Source organism: Hyla sarda, chromosome 6, assembly GCF_029499605.1.
Source record: "Hyla sarda isolate aHylSar1 chromosome 6, aHylSar1.hap1, whole genome shotgun sequence".
In the NCBI taxonomy this organism is placed as follows: Eukaryota; Metazoa; Chordata; class Amphibia; order Anura; family Hylidae; genus Hyla; species Hyla sarda.
In genome coordinates this window covers 166,475,804-166,498,005 of record NC_079194.1, presented here as the reverse complement: position 1 = coordinate 166,498,005, position 22,202 = coordinate 166,475,804, and the positions used below count along the sequence as shown (strand labels likewise).

Below are 22,202 nucleotides of genomic sequence, written 5' to 3'. Positions count from 1 at the left end.
GCGCCCAAGGTGGAAACCAGAAAGCACTGGCAAGAAAGAAAGACGGAAACTGGCTCTAGAGAGGACTGGAGCATAAGAGCAATGACCCAAACATCTGGAGACCCAAAACCCCTGTCCCAGGGGCCCGACATGAGCACCCAGAAGGCAAAAGTAGCGCGAATGGTGTAATCTGGATGACTTACCTGAAGGGGAAGGAAACCCAAACGGCCCAAACACACTCGGGGAGACAAGCTTCCGTGTCGAGACAAGCAGAGATGTGGTACAGAAGGACTGCCCACAATGGAATCACTAGGGCTTAAAGAACCAGGAGGGCCAACCCAAAAAGGAAGGCATGCTACAGCAGTCTAGGATAGCGTCCAATACAATGAGACTAAGCAGAGTTGGACCCCAACAGTACGAGGAGACCAGAGCACTCCAAAGCAACATCCCGTCAGGACGGAACAGAGGGAAAACAAAAAGCGAACCCAGCAGAGAGACCCCCCACGGCACGGGGCACAGGGAGGTCACTTTAGGAGACTGTGGTGTCAGTGTCGCACAATCGACACCGTCAAGGAAGGAGAAGTCCCAAGAAGATAGTGTCAAGGGATGAGGAGTGCACGAGACCCATCTAAGCAGAAGATAGCGCTCAGCAAACTAGTCCCCCTAGCGGAGGGGAAAACAAGGGGTAAAGAGAAAAGTTAAAAATAAATTTAACTGCACCGACCACTCCAGGTACCTGATCCCCGTACCCCGAGGAGGGGGAATTGACAAGTGCGCCAGGCACTGTCGAAGCAGGGAAATGCCACCCTATGGCAACAGGACAAAATACTGGGTAGACAGTCCCACAGGAACACTACGACAACATACAGAGATATGAAGGGATCGGAATCCTGGGGCTGGGAAAGAAACCAAGACATGGCTACAAATGCAAGTAAGATACACACAGCAACCAGCAGCGTTGAGAGGAACACCCCAACGGGATGAAACCCTGGACCAGATGGATGCCAAATGAGCCATCCTAGACGTGTCTAAGGCAGAGCAGACCCCTGAGCCACCCTGCACAGGAAACCAGGAAGATACCTGGAGGCCCAAACTGACTGTCGCCCCAACAGGCCCCCTGCCAGAACAGAGGTGCTCAACAGTCACAAGATAGCCGAACAAGACCACACGAGGGCCCAAGGCACACCACACCAAAAAGAAGGAAGGGTGGATTCTACATGTGCAGAGGACCTAGCATAAAAAAGGGACACAAATGGTTACCTCACGATAGAGGGGAACCAGCTGCAGACACCCCAAGGTCTGGCAGGATGGAAAACACACAGAACCCAATGGTGTCACCACAATGTCCCTAGCAGACAAACGTGGCACTCCTAGAAAAGTGGAACAGCGTGCAACTGTAGCCATAAAAAGCCAAGGACACTGCAGGAGACACCCCAGCTCCTAATTGTGCTACACCCCTGAACTGCTGACACAGATGAGGGATGCATGTGGGGCAGGAAACATGCAGACCCAGAAGAGGTCAGATGAACCCTTAGGCACAGTTTATTGAACTTTCCATGGAAAGACTCCGGACTGCAGCTACGGAAGCGGCAGGAATGGGGAGGTGACCTGGTGGATTCGAAAGCCATGCGGACAGTCTGGCTACCTGGCATAGAGACCATGGCCACACCTGGTCTCGCATCCAGAACCACACACCCCAAAAGTGGGCTACTAGCCTTGAGCCATGAGAGCAGCAGGCATGTTGAGAGGGACCTGATAAATTAGGAAAGCCCAAGAATAAGCATGTGGCGCATTGCAGAGGGCTCACGGAGCAACATTGGGAGACCCACTAGGAACTACACCTAAGCAGTGGATTACCAGAACTTCCACCACACAGTGGAAAGTGTATGGTGCATGTGAACAGATGTAGCAGGAAACTCCCACAGACAGTGGGGCACAGGAGTGCGGCCACACTTATGGGCGGCCCAGTGGTGTAGGAGACCCTGCAGACGAAGACTGGCTGACTGACAGCAGACTATTTCCTGCAGCAACCCTAACAGTAGCACGTGGCAGTCCAGAGATGGGAGACCAACAGCGGAGGACACTGTGTAGACAACAGTCTGACGTAATGAGTGCCCCTCCAGATGCCGGTGATAAGGGGGCAGTGTCGGATAGCAATAACTGGGCCCCTTTATGCATGTGGAAAGGCAGTGAAGCCTAGAAACCATGAATAGAATCCCAGTCACCCTGGGAGATCGAGGGAGGCTTAGGAGCCGTGGATTGTATCCCCTTCGCCCAGCATAGTGTCCACAGGACACGCCAGGTCACTCCACTGGACAACGCGCATTAGCAGTGAGGTACCAGAACTGCAGCTATAGACACTTCAGCCCTTGGAGAAGCGACAGGCATCAGAGAAATCCATGCAAACCCTGTCTGGCTTACAGGTATGGGTCCATGTAGACAAAGGTGCACGCCAGCGGTCACCTCGCATTAGTAGTGGGGTACCGGAACTGCAGCCGCAGATACTTCAGCCCTTGGAGAAGCGACAGGCAGCAGAGAAAACCCATGCAGATCACTGTCTGGCTTACTGGTATAGGTCCATGTAGACCATACAGTGGTTTTCTCTGCCGCTTCTCCAAGGGCTTAAGTATCTGCGGCTGCAGTTCCGGTACCCCGCTACTAGTGCGAGATGACCGCTGGAGTGCACCGTTGTCAACATGGACCCATACCAGTAAGCAACAGTGCACTCCGGCGGTCGCCTCGCACTGATAGTGGAGCAACGAAATCCAGCCACGGTTGCGGCAGTTGTGAGATGAGTGACAGGTGACACTATCGTCTGGCCCAATGAGAGCAGGTGCAATCTATGGCCACTGGACGTGGGGATCCAGGACAGCAGCCGCGGATGTTGCATCCTGTGGAGGAGGGAATAATGTATGTACACGTCAAGAACACCAGTGGCACAGCAAACATGTCCTGACAACCAGTGGTAGAGGAGAAACTGTCCTGACTGTAACCCCGGTATACTTCCAATGAATCATGAAATCCCTGGCACGACTTGCCACAGCAAGTCACATGTCTCCAACAGAGTGAGAAACCTGGCGAAAGCAGGCATGTACCAAGACCCTGCCAGCAACATGCCTGGCGGCATCTGTGAGGGGGAAGGATAGCTGAGTAAGTCTTCCCCTCACAGAAAGGCTGCGGGAGAGAAGAGAGAGAGACGGGTCCCGCTCTGAAGAGAAAGGACTGGGCGGAGCAAAGTGCCAAGTCCCCGTCCATCCGGCCGGGAGAGCAGCGGTGCCAGGCTTGGAAGCATCCCGCCAGCTAGAAGTGTACAGCCCAAATGGATACAGCCTCTGACATCCCAGGTAGAACTAAACACCCCTGCAGCGCACCAGACCAGAGAGTTCGCTGTGGGGAGGAGAGGGGCGGAGCTAAGCTCCGTAAGGAGAGGCACAGATTCTCCCCTGTCGGCGCTCTGAAGGCACCACCGCCAGAGCAGGGAGAGAGTCTCCCTACAGTTGAACTCCTGGTTCCTGCTCTGAACTCTGGAAGATGGAGGGCGGAGCTACCTGCAGCCATTATGGCTCCCGGCAGCCAGCACAGCGCCGGAGGAGCTGAAAGCAGCGACTGTGGCTCAATAAGTACAGGGAGCTGCCGCTAAAGCCGGCGGCTGCCCTGGGACACAAACAGACAGGAGAGACTTACAGTGAGAGCCCAGACCCCATTAAAGATCAGGCCAATGACCCCCTTAAACTGCCCCAAAAGACACACGGGAACATATTAACCCCATAATTCCTGTGTCGGAAGGGAGGAGATGGGGGAGGGGGGGGGACATACCTACTTTTAAGTCACTTGCATTACGTCAACGGGACAAGCAGGGAAAATAGGGGGACCTGGATCCAAGGTGCAACGCCATGCGCTGGTGGGAAGGAGTTAACGGTGCATTCATTAATGTCCCGTGCCACTTAGCTGCATATGGGGGGGGGGGGGGGGAACAGGTAGCACCATGCTCCTGAACCCTCACCTGAAAAAAGGAAATAAAGGAGTAAAGACCCTAAGCTACCTTGAGAAAGGTCAGCACAGTGCTTGCTGTCCAAGGGCATGTGTCGGGATGTCAGACAAATGCTTCAGTACTCTCATTGTGGACATTGGGGAGAGAATGGAAAATGGCCACCACCAGACACTATCATAATATAGGTCTCCGAATGAAAACCCAAGTGAACCCTCAGTGGAGCCCTCCCCTATATAGAGGGGATAGATTTTTGGGTATGTGCAGTACGACTAAGGTGGCTTTGCCTGCCGAAATGAGTCACTCCTTGGTTCATACATGCTGTGTTCGGTGTTCTTACTCTGTGACCGTTGTGCTGGAATTCCCTTTGTTTCTGGCTTCTCTACGTGTGCAGTCCTCACGCTTCCATGCACCTTTGAACTAGTGGTGAGCTGGACATCACAGTGTCTCTTCAAATACAAAAGAAAGTACGCAATGCATTCACCCTTCGTTATCTTCTTACTTTATTGATGCTGTACATCCATGATAATCATGAAAATGGTTTTACAGCATATCAAGCGGTGCTAATGATTGGAAGGTTGTAGTGTGCATGGAGAGTAGAGACAACTCTCCATGCACACTTCCGGTAGGTTCACACATGCACATTTTCAACAGCAGATTCTGCTACCCTTTGAAGTCAAAGGCAATCAAGACCTGCTGAAGCAAATCAGCAGCAGAAATTGATGTGTAAACATATTCCTGGCAGGAGCGGGGAGCTAGCTCTGTGACTGCAGGCAGAACATCCGCAGCTTTAAATACAAAATAAATAAATAGCTTCCTAAAGGTGAGTGGTATTTGCAGCTCCATTGAATGGAGCCAAGTTGTAGTACAACACAACCTGAGGATAGGAGTGGTGTGGTTTCGCTAAGAGATTAGCTATGTGTTTCTATTGCTGGACAACCCCTTTAACACTTCGAGGACAGCCCATTCCGGCCTTTTTATGTACCCATAGGGAACTATTGTAAGCAATAGATTGCATTCACTGTATTATTGCATTGTACAGCGTGATCGGCGCTCCACTGATACAGTATGGCTCTGCCAGGCTGAATGATTGGAGTGACTATTCGATCTGCGGAAGGAGGGCAAGAGGACTTACTCCACTATTTTAACTCTGTGGTCTGAGCAGATTACTAAGCCAACATGGCATTTGTGGTTTATTTCTTAAGAAGCCATGATCAGCATTGAATACTGTGTATAAAAGGGATAGCGCACAGAAATTCATTGAATACTGTGTTGAGAGCACAGAAATTCTGGCAAACTGCAAAAAATCTGCAGCCAGCTTTACAGAATGGAATTTGAGGGGAATTACAGAATTTCTGCCGTGACCATAGCCTTAAAGTGCCATTGCAATTTTGTGTCTTTAGTTTTGGTTGCTCAACACACTGAGAAGCATGAAACTTCAACCCAAAAGACAGGTAGATTTTTTTTTTAAAGAAGATAAAAAATGAACAGTGTGAATCCAGCCTACAGCTTCAATGCCAGTTAATGCATGTGTTTTATTTGAAATTCCTACCTGCATGCTGCATATAAAGCAGCCGTGATAAATAATGGTTTGGATAACTCAAGGGATTCCTGCTGAGCTTGTGGTAAGCTAGACTCATACCTACAAAGAAAATACAAGAAACAAGATGAATTACGAACAGGAGACTAAAAAGGTTCTTAAATATGTGGGCGACAACCCCTGGCAAAGCTTTTAGATTCCCATCACTCAGAGGATGTTCTATCAGCTTTTTACTTCCATAGTTGATACACAAAACAATGTCTAATAGCTGATCCTTGTGGTTTTATAGAACATCCCTCAAAACACAAGAGGAAAATTTATTTAATGTTCTGCATTCTAGATTCATTTTAAAACCGTTAAATTGCCACTGCCACCATAAACTACTTTTTATTTTTTAATAGGTTACGGTATATAAAATTAGGCAACTTTGCAATTTTTTTAAAAGTATTTTTACCTTTTTTTTTTTTTAATGGAAAAAAGGTTCTGTCTACTGGGGGTCCCCATACCATGTACATTGCTGTTGTCCACCTGTCTTTGTCCTAACTGTGCAGAATTGTTGCTGCAGTCAGTCGGAATACAGGAACCGGGGGCGGGCTTAGCACTGTTCTGTATGCTCCTGGACAGTGGGAGAGCAGCAGCCATGTTTTCACTGACAGAGGGGAGAGCAGACCAGAGGAAGATGACATCAGCAGTGTCTGCCATCTACACAGACAACCCTGCAACCTCTCTTCATAACTGGTAAATACATGGTGGAGGTGGAAAGATAGGAGCAATGTGCTAAAGCTGTGTGTGCGCGCGCAACATATGGCTGAGCTCTGTTTAGAGTGTGTATGGCTTTGAGATGTGTGTAGTAGAGCCGAGTGTGTATGTAGTAGCAATGAGTGTGTATGGCGGAGCTGTGTGTAGCAGAGGGGAGTGTCTATGGCCGAAATGTGTGTATTGAGCTTCTATACTTCTCTCTGTAGCTACTGCCAAGGTGAACAGAGAAGATGGCAGCTGATAGGCTGCTACTGGCAACTAAGGGACAAGAAGTTAACAATGAGGGCAAGCATCATCACTGCCTGGGAATGCCCACAGTTCAGGAGAACAGCAGAATCCTATAAAGGAGATAATGGGTTCTTAGAGCAACAGGACAGACCAAAACAAAAACACCCAAAAATAAAAGGCTGGAAATGATTAGAAACTATTACTAAGTAAGACTGCAGTGCGGTTTTTTTGCACTCAGTGATGACAGGTACTTTTTAATGTTAAAGGAAAATAACTTATGGGAGGGAAAAAAAAAACAAACTCCATAGCTACCCCCATAGCTAATTTCTTGTGTGTGATGTATGCTTCATGAAGCCAAACTTATGATACTGAAAAGGTTTAGTATCATATATGCAATATGTATATAATAAAGTAGTTGGAACAGAATCAGCTGAAAGGCAGAACACATTGTATACCCAGTTGAAAAAAAACCTTGTGTTGGCCTTTACTCAAGGCATATTAGGGGTCAGGGTTGATGGCATGTCCAACTGCTATTAATGTTATGATCACGGACCTGTTAAGGATTTTAGATGCAGTATTTACAGCCTCCATGCAACCATACTGTACTGCAAGGTCCCTGATGCTCAACTTTGAATCTACACCAAGCAGGCACTCAAATGACTTCAGACAGCTCAGATAAACCTTCTTGTTAAGTCCAGATAATTGAACCAGATAGTCCTAGAAGAAAAATATATATCTACACTCAGTACAAGCGACATTAGTATTAGTTTTTACAAGATAACACAACCTTAAAAGGGGTTATCCAGGAAAAAAAATTTTATATAATCAACTGGCTCCAGAAAGTTAAACAGATTTGTAATTACTTCTATAAAAAAAATAAAATAAAAAAAAAATAATGTTTTAATCCTTTCAGTACTTATGAGAAGCTGAAGTAGAGTTATTTTCTGCCTAAGTGCTCTCTGATGACACCCATCTCGGGAACTGTCCAGAGTAGAAGCAAATCCCCATAGCAAACCTCCTCTACTCTGTGCAGTTCCCGAGACAAGCAGAGAGCACTGTTGCAAGACAGAAAAGAACAACTCAACTTCAGTAGCTGATAATTAGTGGAAGGATTAAGATTTTTTTTTTTTTTATAGAAGTAATTTACAAATCTGTTTAACTTTCTGGAGCCAGAGGAGCGAAAAAAAAAAAAAAAAAAATTATATATATATATATATATATATATATATATATATATATATATATATATATATATATATATATATCCTGGAAACCCCTTTAATCCAAACCTGAAATACCACAATAAAAACATATGTAGAAAGAAAGGGGTGCAGTTGCCCATAACAACCAAATTGCTAATTTAACTTTTAAAAAGGCCTCTGAAACATAAAAAAATAAAAAAGTTCATCTGATTGGACTGCAACACTTCCTCTACACAGATTTTGATACATCTCCCCCAGAGTGTCTTAAAAGTAAGAGAACCTGTAAAGTGAACTGTTTGGCAGATGGTAATCCAATATTAGACAAACTGTGAGGGAAGGGGGAATCCTGTCAGGTTATGTCTCCAATCAGCTTGAATTCAACAAAAGGTAATTTGTGAATTTACCCGAAAAACGATGAAGTGCCTAAGGTAGCGTGATTTTATTTTATAAATTTTTTTTATATCATATGCCAAATTTTGAGAAACAGGTTGTCATCAATGAACCAAATGCTGGATGCAAATGCTTGTTCTCATTGTTAGGCTGCGTTCACACGGCCATCTAGACCTGTCCTGTTCGTCTCCCGTAAAAAAAATTAAAACGGACTTTAAGAAAGATAAAAAAAACGGATGCAAACAGATGTTATCGTATGGATCCGTTATTGTTCAGTAAGGGCGCATTCATACGGCAGTCTTTCACAGTTTTTTTTTATCCCCATTTCGGTTCCGTTCTTGAAGGCTGTAAACTGATTAAAAAAACAGTTTTAAAAAAAAATCCCATTCATGTCAATGGGATTTTTTACGATCCATTTACATCCGTTTGTACCCCTCTGCACTTATTTCCTTTTTTTTTTACGTCAAAAAAATGGCACATGTAGTATTGTTTTTCTTCTGTCAAAAAAAACATTGAAGTCTATGGAAAATGGATGAGCCTTTAAGGTCATCCGTTTGCATCCATTTTTTCAATCCGTTTTTACTTCTGAGCATGCTCAGAACTTACGTTATTTTCCGTTTTTTCTTTCTTCAAAGTCTATTTTTGACGGGAGAAGAACGGGACTGGTCTAGATGTAAAAACTAATTTTATTTTTTTTTTTTAAAGATCGGATTGAAAAAAAACGATGCAGATTGATGACTTCCATCCATTTTCAATAGACTTCAATGTTAAATTTATTGTATCCGTTTTTTCTTCAGTTTTTTTGACTGGAGAAAAACTACTGCATGCACCGTTTTATTCTCCCGTAAATGAGCACAGACGGCATGTGAAAGGATTGTAAAAAAATAAATAAAATCCCATTGACATCAATTGGATTATTTTAGAACCGATTGTAATCAGTTTACAAGCAGCAACAACGGGGTTGGGGGGGGGGGGGGGGGGAATGTAAAATGGGGACAGACGGCCGTGTGAATGCTGTTTTTGTCCAAAAAGTAATTAAAGGAAATCTGTCATCAGAATCACCCGCACTAAACCTGTTACACAGGTTTGTAGTGCGGGTGATCCTGACTAAAACGCTCCTTACCTGGTTAAAAATGGTTCAGCGCTTCTTCAGATATCTTTATTTTTAGTTTTCTGTTATTCCCTGGCTTGGGACTCAGTGGGAGGTGTTATCATCTGGGACTCGGCCACACGTCATTCTAGCTGGGCGGAGCTGCCGCCCGGCTCATGAATATTCATGACCTTATCCTCATGCACCAGACCTAGAAAAAGGAGTTAGGTTTCATGAATATTCATGAGCCGGGCGGCAGCTCCGCCCAACTAGAATGACGTGTGGCCGAGTCCCAGATGATAACACCTCCCACTGAGTCCCAAGCCAGGGAATAACAGAAAACTAAAAATATAGATATCTGAGGAACCGCTGAACCATTTTTAACCAGGTAAGGAGCGTTTTAATCAGGATCACCCGCACTACAAGCCTGTGTAACAGGTTTAGTGCGGGTGATTTTGATGACAGATTTCCTTTAAGAAAGAAACCCAAGCTTCTTATGTTTTTCTCAAGAAAATTTACCCTTTACCTTTCGGTTCAATGTGTATTAACTGCAGCTGGTTATAGGTGGAGTTTAGATGTTTAAAAAAAGTTTGCACACAATAAATCACTCAAATACACATGCTAATGAGAAGCCACGCCCACAACAGGAGAAAACGTACACTGCTGCACAGAGAAGAAAAAAAACAAAAACTAAATAAGTCAGCTAATACCATACATTCTGTGCAAACCATTTATTCCATCAATTAGCATATTTTTCCACCAAATAGTTGCACTACTGAAAAACTCAATTGTCAGGAACGATCAGCTTCACTTACAATTGCTAGAATGCTTGTGCACTGTTCATTTCCAGTAGCAGTACAAGCCCTGTCCCTATATAAACAACCCCTAATTTAAAATGTGGCACACCAGTATTGGATATCGATGTACCTACCACTTTTCATATGTTGTACAGACAGCTCAAAAGTTTTAATCATTAGAAGAGTGGAAAGCAGCATGAGGTTATGCGCTGCTTCTCCTTACACAACAGACTTACTATAGAGGTCTCTCTAGAGCAGTGGTCTCAAACTGTAGCCCTCCAGATGCTTTAAAACTTCAACTCCCAGCATGCCCGGACAGCCAACGGCTGTCCGGGCATGCTGGGAGTTGAAGTTTTAAAACATCTGAAGGGCCACAGTTTGAGACCACTGCTCTAGGTTGTACGGCAGAGTTGGAAAAGAGTGCATGTAGTGCGTGTGTCTAATAGGTACGTTCTAGCAGTTCGTGGGAATCTAAACATTTTTGACAAGTCTCTAAGGCACACACAATTTTTGGAAGGGACAATGCCTATTATAAAAAAAAAAAAAGAAAAAAAAGAAAAAGAAAATTATAATGAGCATCTTCACCTTGTCTATAGGATGATGCAATGAGGTGGCTGCAAGCTGAAGACACATGACTGCACTACTGGTGGCTGTAGTCAGGGCCGACAGCCCAGTACATTTCACCTGGGAAAGGCGCAGGAACTCTTCTGCTTTCCTAAAATGGCATGAAGATTCAAGATTAATACATTGGCACCGCTTTTTCTTAAAGACCTACATTAGGCAATTTCAGTCATACAACCACAATACCAACTGCACATGCACAGGCAGCTATACTTTGTGGGGGTTATCTAGGACAGTAGATCTGGTTGCTCAGATCATGGAACGCATGCACCTTAACTCAGGGTCAGTACAGGATAAGTAAGGTAATGCATGTACACCCTGGGGGAGATTTATCCAAACCCGTCCAGAGAAAACGTAGCAGAGTTGCCCATAGAAACCAGATTGCTTCTATTTTTGAAAAGGCCTCTGAAAAAATGAAAGCAGTGATCCGATTGATTGCTATGGGCAACCCCCCAGTGACTTCAAAAGAATAGTAAGTGCAGCTTTTGTTGCTCCAGAGTTACACTCTACATTTAATATAGGATGTACATAGGGAGTAACATGGTGGGGTCACTGTGTATAGTTACATTACTTATCCTGTACAGGGGATTAGATTGTTATGTATATACACAGTAACCCCACACCAGCAGAGTAGTGACTGCGGCCCTGGGAGTATAAAGCAGGATAAGGTCTCACTGGGTTCCCTTCCAGGCTCTTTTCTCTGGCATCACCCCAGGTCCTTCAGCAATGTTCTATTCTGCTGAGCTCTGCCCCAACATGTACAGGTCACATGATTGTGACATCAAAAGGTCCTGCTCTGGGATTTTTTTTTTTTTTAAACACACATGTACCCCCAGGAAAAATGCTATGTCCCCTTATGGTTGGCAGTCACTGATTAGGATGTAATACTAGAGCCATTGGGGATTGACTTACTGTTACTGTTCAGTCCTTTAAAAAGGGACTGAAAGGTTCAAAAAATCCATAAAAACACACACTATCAGGGTTATGGCCATATCAATACCAGAATCACAAATGTCCAAAGGGCACAAATACCCCTCCTAAGGATATGTTCACATTGCGGAATTCCCACAGAATTGCGCACAGTGATCATCATCATCAGTGTGAATGGGTCTTCCGCGAGACCCGTTCACACTGTGGAATTTCAGCGCCAGACAATTTTGACGATGAAATTGTTCCGCGCAAAGAACATGTTCATTCTTCGCGCGTAATCACGCCAGTACTGCATAGCCATCAATGGTGACGGCGCAGTGCCCCACGGTCCTACCGCCTAAGTATTATCTCGCAGAATTCTGCAACCTAATAGCCCCCAACTTGTATTAGTGTGAAAGCAAAATATATAAAGTGCAATGTTTTTAACAAAAATAAATTATTGCCAGAGGGAAATTAACAATTTTATGTATGAACAAGTGAGAGAGCATCTATTCGAGTTTTGCGAAGTTACAATAGTTTGATTCATCACAAACTTCTCTGCTCGGCAGTTGATGACTTTATCCTGCATAAATTAGTTCAGCTTTCAGGTGCTCCGGTTGGCTGGAAAAGGTGTATACATATACAGTCCTAGAAGACTCTCTCCTAGGACTGTATCCACCTCTTCCAGTCCACCGGAGCACCTGAAAGCAGAACAAATGTATGCATTATAAAGTCAGCAACTACCGAGCCGAGAAGTTTGTGACGAATCGAATCACTGTAACTTCACTCATCTCTAGCACCTATGGCCAATGCAATGGATGTTAATGTTGGTGCCACACTTAGGGTACGTTCACACGTACAGGATCTGCTGCATATTTTGTGCAGCCGATTTTGCTACCCATTAGCTTCAACGGGTAGCAAAATTAGCTGATCAAAATATGCAGCAGATCCTGCATGCGCGAACATGTCCTTAAAGTGTTACAGTGACCCTCCCCCCGGACCTACGATAACTTCAACATGAGATGGCCTCAGAGGCTATCGCATGTTGAAGGCAGCATCAACATACGATGCTTTTGTATGTCAGGGCCATCGCATAAACGGCTATCCGGCAGCGCAGACTGCTTCAGCTGCCGCCGGATAGCAGTTTACGGTGCCCTGTGTGCTCCGGTGATTGTCTCTTAGATGTCCTAGGGCTCAGGAGCGTCCTCGTCGGGATCCCCTACATAGCCAGCGCTCTCAGTCGTCATCACGTCGCCGTCCCGTCATCCAAGAGGAGCGGCGTGCGTAGTGACGTGATGGCGGTGACGGAGAGCGACGTTCCCGGCCAGCAGAGACTGTCCGGAGCGTCGGGGGACACCCCGGGGACGCGGCGACAGCGATGGAGGGCGACATGCAGGGCAGCGGTGACGGGTCCGGAGTGGCAGGGACAGGTGAGTATAACTTCCTATACTTTACATTGCACGGATCCTCAACATACGATGGTTTCAACAAACGATGGTTCATTTGGAACAGATTACCATTGTATGTTGAGGGACCACTGTACTTTCGTTAGAAACAACCTTTTTGCCTTTAATAGTTCTTCCTTAAAAACTTCATTCAATAATGTGATTGTTAAATGGGCACTGTCAGATACAAAAACTTTTGATATGTTGTAAAGCATGCAAAACCAATAGGTCTTGCAATTGCTTTCATTAGAACATTTTTTAGTATTTCATACTGAAAAAGCCAGTCAAAGAACTGCCCCCCTGCCTGCTTGGACACTTACTAGTCCTGCTGTGTCCATGCGTCATCACCTACATCATGGACACACTTCCTTGATTGACAGCTGTGAGCGCAGGGCTCACAGCTAGATGAAAAATCCTCCCACTGTCAGCTTGTGTCCCGCTACTGTCAGTGAGGACAAGCTGGGAGTTGTAGTTTTGCTAATGCTAGGGGAGATGTGAGCAGATAGCATACTGAGGGAGGGGGCGGAGACCTGCAAAGTGAGGCCACGCCCCCTCCCTTTGAGAGGAATTCAGACTAGTGAGCTAAATTAAAAGTGTAATAAAAGTAGTAAATAAAAGGTGCTAGACACATAAAAATTAGATAAACATGATCAGGTACTGGCCTTAAATGGTTTATCCAGGAATAGAAAAACAGCTAATTTCTTACAAAATAAATAAACAAAACCCGCTCCCCATCGGTCTCCAGGTTGGGTGTGGTTTTGCAGCTCAGTTCCATTAAAGTGAATGGAGCCTAGTTGTAATACCACACACAACCTGGGGACAGACATTGAGCATTTTTTATTTTTTTTAAAGAAACTAGCTCAGTTTTTCTATTCCTGGATAACCCCTTTAGAGACACAGCCAATTCTTTTGTATTTTGTTCTTCTCGCCTTCTAAAAATCATAACCCTTATATTTCCATCCACAGACCCATATGAGGGCTTGTTTATTGAGTGACCAATGTTACTTATTAATGAGGTCACTCCTTTTACCATAAAATGTAAAGCAAACCCAAAAATATTTTGTGTGTGTAGGGAAGGTGAAAAGAAAATCGCAATTTTGCTAATTTTGGAAGGTTTTGTTTTCACGCTGTACAATTTATGGTAAAAGTGACAGATTTTCTTTATTCTGTGGGTCAATACTGTGGACATTTTCATGCTTTTCTATTACTGTCCTGCTAAAGACAAGAATGTTTAACCCCTTGGCATAGCATTGATCAGTGTTATTGGTGCTCTGCAGGCTTGGAGCAGCAGATCACAGATTAGACAGCGAGGAGGCAGCCTGCTGTCGTCCTCTCAGTTGATCGGAACACCGCGGTCCCTTTGCTGAGCTGCCGGGACACCTGTTTAGGAGTTTAAAAGGTTAATGCCAGGCATCTGCACATCGGCAGTGCCTGGCAGTAACATAACATTTTGATAGTTGGGGCATTTACATATGCACCAATTACCAAATAGGTTTATAATTTTTTTTTTTTACGCTATTTGGGGTAAAATGAGAAGAAGGGGCCATTAAAAAAAATAAAAAATAAAAAAAAAAAGTTAGGGGAGGGGCTTTATAGCAATCACCAGATTGCAGATACTGATCAGTGCTAAGCATATGCATTGCACTGATCAGTTATAACGGCGATCTAATTCTATGGTCTGCTGGAAGGCAGACCAGAGAAGAAGACCCTGGAATGACGGCCGAAGCAGGTGTTGGACCTCTGCATGCCATCTTGGATGATTGTATCCCTGCGGCGATCTGATCATCCATTAGAACGCCTGCATTGCCATAGATGCCGTGATCAGTATTGATCACGGCAACTGAGGGGTTAGTGACTGACATTAGCATGATCGCTGATGTCTGCCATTACAATGCTCTGGTGCTCGCGTCATATACGAGACAAATGTCCTGGTGCGTTAAAGGGGTTGTGCGCTGCCCTGCCTTTCAGAGCTCCGCACGCAGCTTCCGGAAGTTCATTACTCCGAACGCTTCCGTGTTCGCGGCCGCCGGGCGTGACGTCACGCCTGGCCCCCTCGTGATGTCACGCCCGCCCCCTCAACGAAAGTCTATGGGACTTTGGTAGAGGGGGCGGGCGTGACATCATGCCCGGCGGCCGCGAATGACGTCACGCCCGGCGGCCGCGAACACGGAAGCGTTCAGAGTAATGAACTTCCGGACGCTGCGTGCGGAGCTCCGAAAAAGCACAACCCCTTTAAATACAAGTACCTTTATGCCCTGCGTCGTTAAGGGGTTAAAGCCTGTTAGTGATGTGACAGGAGGAGGATAACCATCTCAAATCCAATCAAAGGCCTGAATGCTTAGATGTCCATCCATTAACCAATCATGTGCCATCAGTCACAGGATTAACCATTATGCCAGCCTATCACATCCACGTTGCACTAGTAAGCAATATTTGGTCCATTAGATTACGTGATAATCAGAGGTAGTTCCTCTCTTGCTCTTATAAAGCAATGGGGTGGTCATGGTTTGTTCGCCTCGGGCAGAACTTGTGTGGAATGTTCGCATTGAGTATTCAGCTGCAGCAGAGTCCCATTGATTTCAAAGAAATTCTGCTGCATTGTCCACGCGGCAGAATTTCCATGCCAGATATTTCTGCCACAGAAATTCTGATTCAGGAGTAATCAGTAAAAATAGACAAGTTTCTGCATTACAGGTACTGTTGTACAATTCGATTGGCTATTCCATGCTGGATGATAAGATTAAGAAACCATGACCACCAAATCGACTCAATTAGATGTCAGTCATGATGACATTGAGGAACTACCTCTGGTTATCATGCAGTCTACTGGACCAGGTATTGTTTATCAGTGTGATGTGATAGACTGGCATGATGATGATACCTTGAACTGATGACACGATTGGTTAGTGGATAAACATCTCAGCATTCAGGCCTTTGATTGGGTTTGGTGGTAGTTCACCTCCTCTGACACCACTAACAGAGGCTTTAAAAGACCAAACAATGCATCTTGCACAGCCATTAGCCCAGACCTCTGAGGAAGCTCTACACCGCAAAACATGCCAGAGGGGGGCTAGTTTTGGTGTTCTGAGTACTCCATCCAATACTAACTTATCTTCTATACACCGGATAAGGGGTAAGTGGCTGTTCCCAGTAGTCTGGCCACCCACGATCTCTGGAATGGGACCCGGCTCTCAGTGAGGAGCACATGATGCAGATGGCACACGCTCCTTTCATTTCAATGGGAGAGACCAGAGTAGATCCCTCTGCCATCTCTGGCGCTCCCATAGAAATGAATGGAGCATATGCCGTCTACCGTAGATGACTGACGCTCCTCACTGACAGAAGGAGTCCCGTTCCAAAGATTGCAGGGGGTCCCAGCAGTCTAGTCCCCCGTGGTCAGCTACTTATCCTTTATATTGTGGATAGGGGATAAGTTTTGGCTAGAGTTCTCCTTTAATTGCGTTTATAGGGTGGCAGGTGACTTTAGGCACGAGTGATTGCAGCTTTTCTCTCAAGTATGGCACCAACATTTCCACCCAGCGCACTGGGTTTATACATAATTTTCATTTCTCTTTGGCAATATGTGTTTTTGACACAGATCTTGTCTATTCTTTCATTTAATCAGTATACCCTAATATAAGCTATGTTTTAGTTGGGGGCTATAAGGCTTTTGGGATTCTCTACTGCAAGGCTCTGACATATCTTCATTGTGCTGCAGGTACAGCGACATATCTTCATTGTGCTGCAGGTACAGCGCCACACTTCTAGTAATGGCCATGCCTGGCATTACAGGTGCCCTTTACATCTCAACAGGATGAAAACTATTGTCTAGACCAGTGGTCTTCAACCTGTGGACCTCCAGATGTTGCAAAACTACAACTCCCAGCATGCCCGGACAGCCAACGGCTGTCCGGGCATGCTGGGAGTTGTAGTTTTGCAACATCTGGAGGTCCGCAGGTTGAAGACCACTGGTCTAGAGGGGGGGGGAAAAAAAAAAACTTAGTACAACAAAGTGAGGATATGTAACAAGAATACAAAGTGAGTAGTGCAGAAGACAGTCATTATCCCAGCCTGAAGAGGTTGATAACAGGGAGCAATAGTTTGGATTCACCTGTAAAGGAAACAAAAGATGACAGTGTGAAGGTGTTGGACACGTCAGTATTGTCCTGACCCACATGCTGCAAGTCACATCGCGTTATATTACGTTTCTCTACGTGCTAGAAATGCCCATAGAGGACACGGTGCCATCACTACAGCCATACGGTTCCTGCACCCCCTAAAGAAGCCATTACTGGTAAGAGCCTGCAATGTGGCATCACGAGTCTCCTGCCTGCCAGGACGCCTTATCAGGCACACATACCCCAGGACTCTGGCGGAGGTGATGCCCAGCCTGGGCGCCAGTCTCTTCAGTGTCTCCGATTCCATAGTTAGCGCTGCAGAATATTTCGCGGGAAAACAGCTGAATTGCAGCTAATAGTTCTCTTCTAGCTCCGCCCATAAGTGTCATCATTGGTCAGCGAACAGCCAATAGAATCTAGTGCGGTAGCGTTCGAAAAGGAAGTGAGGCGTGAGGGAGGTGTCCTCCCAGAATGCCTAACGCGCTGCGAGGTAATCACGAGTATGACGTCATCAGCGGAGACCGGAAACCAAGGGGCTTGTGTGGGGAGGACACTAGTAGGTTTATGTAAATGAGGCTGCAGAATGTACAAGAAGAGACGGAAGGTGGGAATGGACTTTACACCACACCCCCTCACAATTTCAGGATGCCTTAATATCAATACTACACCATTCCATTACCCCACAACAGTGCAGGAATACAACCATAAACAGCCAAAAACACCCAATAGGAGCTCCCAGAAGACCTTATAGCCACAAGCCTTATAATCAGGACCAGAGAGCTCCCACTACTTCTGGAGATGTTTTCTGATGCTTTGCATGTCCAGGACCTGCCATCATGTGATCCGGGGGTGCTGGCATCAGCCTCCCCCTCACCCCACAGACATAGTGAATGGAGCCATGAGCTTCCTGCTCTGATCTCTACATCCAGGCACAGTTGCTCCGGCCAGCAGTTTACCGTGGGGGTGCTGGTCCCCTAGATCAGATATTCATGGCCTGTCCTGAAGATAAGCCATTGATCACTATTTCCCACATACAGGATCTGCTACATAATTTGTGCAGCTGATTTTTCTACCCATCAAAGAGAACCTGTCATCAAACCATATCTTCTAAACTAACTCAGATTATATTCCCTAACTACTCCTAACACCCCTCCTGCCCTTAAAATTATTTTTTTGAGCTTTAAAAATCTCTGTATTATAAATTTTCCCTTGCTCACATTGTGTGAGCTCCTGGCAGGAGAAAGTGGGCGTTCCCCAGCAGGCGCATGAAGCCTGCGAGAGCTGTACCTCGCCATGCCCCACACGCACCTGAGTTTGGTCTCCTGGAAGGCCAGAAGGAGACCAAACTAACTGTTTCACTTGCAGCAGGGAACAGAGCAGAGACACCTAGTGGCTGTTTTTTCAATCACATTAAAAACATATAAAGTTTGAGAATTTTAAAAGCAAGTAAATTGCAAATAGGCTTATAATTACATAAGGAACAATATATTAGACATTTAGTTTGGTGACAGGTACTCTCTAACTTCAATGGGTAGCAAAATCAAAAGCAGGTTGTCAGAATTTGGTACAAGTAGCAAAGAACAATGCACACCCCTACCCCTTAATTCACACCCCTACCCCTTAATTCACACCCCTACCCCTTAATTCCCTGGTTGAACTTGATGGACATATGTCTTTTTTCGACCATACTAACTATGTAACTATGTAACAATGAACTCTGCCTGTCAGATGTCAACACTTCAGGCCAGTAGAGGTGAGGAATAAAGAATGGAACGTTTTCTTCACACGCCCTGGATCCTCTGATTCCTGTCGATGGACATTTGGATAGTAAAGCATAGGCTAGGTTAACACTGTGTCAGGGCTTCCATCCGATCTTTCCATCAGTATCCCACCAAAAGCAGGTTACCGACATATAGTCTGAGGGCAATGGACGCCATTGTTTAGTAACGGAGTCAACATTTGGGGCTTTATCAGCAGAATGGACAATACAACAGACTTTACTTTTGAGTCTACTAACAATGAATACAGCCTGAATATTCCGGGCCTTTGAAATGAGTGGCATTCGTTACCCATGACCCTTTTCAATATCCCATGTTTGGCGGGATGTCTCACGGGAGCCCTACCACTGTGAACCTAGCCTTAGGCTTCTTTCACACTGCAGAAAAGGACTTGGCAGTGTGACGGCCGTCGGGGGAATAGCGGGAGAAAAAATACTGCTTGCGCCGTCTTTTTCTCCTGTTACTCTCGCTACAAAATAACACTGCACGAAGGACCCATTATAGTAAATAGAATCCATCGGGACCTGTTATTGCCCGTAGTGCCTCGTCCCAATAACCGCCGGTGAAGGCTGAAAAAATAAAAATAAAAAAGAGCCTAATGGTCGTGGGCACAGCAGCAGTGTGAAAGTAGCCGTATTATCTAAACATTGTCGCTGACCATGTCAATACGAGTATAGCCCTGTGCTGCCCCATAGACAGGGAATAGAGGGCCTATTGCTAGGGACATTGCTTCCCTGTTCTGCTCATCCCGTTCCAGTCAGACCCCCACGATCACTAGGTATCCAATTCTCTAAATACCCCTACGTTTCCCTGTTAATTCGATATATATATAATAAAATTATTTATGAAAGATTTGCCAAAGTCTATGCTGAATAGACAGGGAATAGACAGTGATTCCCAGCCAGTAGGCCTCCAGCTGTTGCAAAACTACAATTCCCAGCAGGCCCGGAATTATGGTTTTGCAACAGCTGGAGGCCTACTGGTTGGAAAACACGGCACTACTAGTGTCTCTAATAAAGTGCTATTTAGGTGTACATCTTACAGCTGAGGGTTTGCTACAATTGAATCTAGTATAGAGAATTTGGTGAGAGCTTAGAAGAAGCTTAGAAGAAGTTTATCATGTTCAGTAATGGAGCCATATTTCCAAACTGGTGCATATTTTCACAATGTTGGTATATATATATATATATATATATATATATATATATATATAGAGTAGTTAGGAGTAGCCGTATTAGTCCAGTGATGCAAAAAGCAAAATTATCGGTAGTTGCAGTATCTTGTAATCCCTTTCTTATTGTATTCACAATAAAATTCACAATTTATTTTATTCACAATAAAAAAGGTATTACAAGATACTGCAACTACCGATGATTTTGCTCTATATATATATATATATATATATATATATATAGATGCAAATCATCATCTGCATCACTGGACTAATACAGCTACTCAAATTTAATATATATATATATATATATATATATTTATATATATTCAACATTGTGAAAAGTTGTTACTGTGCAAAATTAGTCGCCACCCATCTTTCCAGGGAACAATTAGGTGCCCATTGGCATGTCCATTGGTGTCCACCTCACACCACTCGCCAAAGGACACGACCTGCCCCACTTCTGACAGGACGCTGCCAAGCTGGAGTCTCAAGTCAGCTCTACCGTGTTGTGATTGGTTGTTTCCCCTGTCCGTCGGTTATGCCACATCCAATCAGCTTCGAGCACTGTTCGCTCCGGGACTTGACCAATAGCAAACGCAGTGTCTTAGAGAAAGGCGTGTCCGTGTTTGCAGGTCACATGACTGTAAGGAGAAGCTGAGCCATCATGGTGAGTTTTGGGGGCTCTGCTCCCCGGTGTGTGTGGGGGGCGCTGGATGGGGGTTACCATGGGAGCTGCTGGTCGTTGTGCTGCAGACCGGAGGGGCTGTTGCTGCAGTTAGACTAGGAATAAGGCTGCTGGGCGGTGCTGGGCCCACGCTGCTGTCTAGTTGGTTGGCCTGTGCCTATGTTCCGGATTTTGGGGGGGCTCCCTAAAGATCAGGAGGTGTATTATGTAATGTAGCATAGCAGATATCCTGTGCATGCTCTTATGTGCGCTCCAATGCTGGTGTAAGTGACAATGTGAATTTTTGTGTGTATGGATACACCCCCAAATACTATGTATCCATCCATATGTATGTTATACTGTATAGTGCAGTGTTTCCCAACCAGGGTGCCTCCAGCTGTTGCAAAACTACAACTCCCAGCATGCCCAGACAGCCGAAGGCTGTCTGGGCATGCTGGGAGTTGTAGTTTTGCAACAGCTGGAGGCACCCTGGTTGGGAAACACTGGTATGGTAAATATTCACTATTCAGTCATGTGCTGCCCTAGGGGCCCCTTTTGTATTTTATTGTATATAGGTATCTGGGTGTTTCTATAGATAAGCCGCAGCATTGTCAGGTGGGCGCTTCTATTCCCCAAACTCTAGGAAAGTGTCTTATAAGATGCTCTGTAGACCTGGGACGCGTCAAGGTTGTACGTTTTGGGGGTAGAATCATTAATGTGGACGCATTGGGAAACGTAGACAGATATTTAAAGGGGTACTCCTGTGGAAAACTTATTTTTTTTTATAATAAATGAACTGATGCCAGAAAGTTAAACAGATTTGTAAATGACTTTTTATTTAAAAAAAAAAATATGTACCTTTCCAGTACTTATTAGCAGCTGTATGCTACAGAGGATATTCTCTTCTTCTTTTTTAATACATTTTTTGTCTTGTCCACAGTGCTCTCTGCTGCCACCTCTGTCCGTATCAGGAACTGTCCAGAGCAGCATAGGCTTGCAATGGGGAATTTCTCCTGCTTTGGACAGTTCCTGATATGGACAGAGGTGGCAGCAGAGAGCACTGTTTACAAGACATTAAAAAAAATGTAAAAAAGAAAAGAATTTCCTCTGTAGCATACAGCTGCTAAAAATTACTGGAAGGGTAAAGGTTTTTTAATAGAAGTAATTTACAAATCTGTTTAACTTTCTGGCACCAGGTGATTTACAAATAAATGTTTTCCAGCGGAGTACCCCTTTAAAGTTGCCCAATCAGATCGCTTCTTTTACGTTTTGAAAGACCTCTGGTTGCTATGGGCAACTGTAGAACTTTTCCTCTGCACAGGTTGTGAGCAGGCCTGAGTTCACACATAGTGGTAGTAGTCTGTGTGGCCAATTGCCCTGTGGTAACACCGCCAGTGGTTTACCAATAGTTGCCACAGTGTTGTGACTCCTTTTTCAGAGGTGAATCAAGTTAAAACATAAGATCCTATAAAGAACCACAGTAGAATGTAAAAGGAAATTCTTCAAGAAGCACTAAGGCT

At 45.0% G+C, this 22,202-nt stretch overlaps 2 protein-coding genes across 8 annotated transcripts in view; one reads left to right on the top strand and one right to left on the bottom strand.

The window, feature by feature from the left end:
* The window catches only part of ORC6 (origin recognition complex subunit 6), a 36,912-nt gene that overhangs the window by 2,626 nt on the left and 12,084 nt on the right, over window positions 1-22,202 (bottom strand). The window contains exons 1-5 of one of the 5 annotated variants that reach the window (XM_056525709.1): window positions 17,309-17,528; window positions 16,984-17,059; window positions 10,559-10,688; window positions 7,048-7,211; window positions 5,520-5,609 (exon numbers count right to left, since the gene is read on the bottom strand). In XM_056525709.1, the coding sequence (XP_056381684.1) occupies window positions 5,520-5,609; window positions 7,048-7,211; window positions 10,559-10,606 (302 nt within the window). In that variant the 5' untranslated portion in view covers window positions 10,607-10,688; window positions 16,984-17,059; window positions 17,309-17,528. Of the gene's footprint in view, window positions 1-5,519; window positions 5,610-7,047; window positions 7,212-10,558; window positions 10,689-11,269; window positions 11,324-16,983; window positions 17,060-17,308; window positions 17,531-20,367; window positions 20,509-22,202 lie in introns of those variants that run through there. The other 4 variants (XM_056525708.1, XM_056525705.1, XM_056525706.1 and 1 more) reach the window with 4 other exon arrangements.
* Window positions 17,568-22,202, top strand: part of VPS35 (VPS35 retromer complex component) — a 109,288-nt gene continuing 104,653 nt past the window's right edge. Inside the window, exon 1 of one of the 3 annotated variants that reach the window (XM_056525702.1) lies at window positions 17,568-17,622. In XM_056525702.1, coding sequence (XP_056381677.1) covers window positions 17,569-17,622 — 54 coding nt within the window. In that variant the 5' untranslated portion in view covers window position 17,568. The other 2 variants (XM_056525703.1, XM_056525704.1) reach the window with 2 other exon arrangements.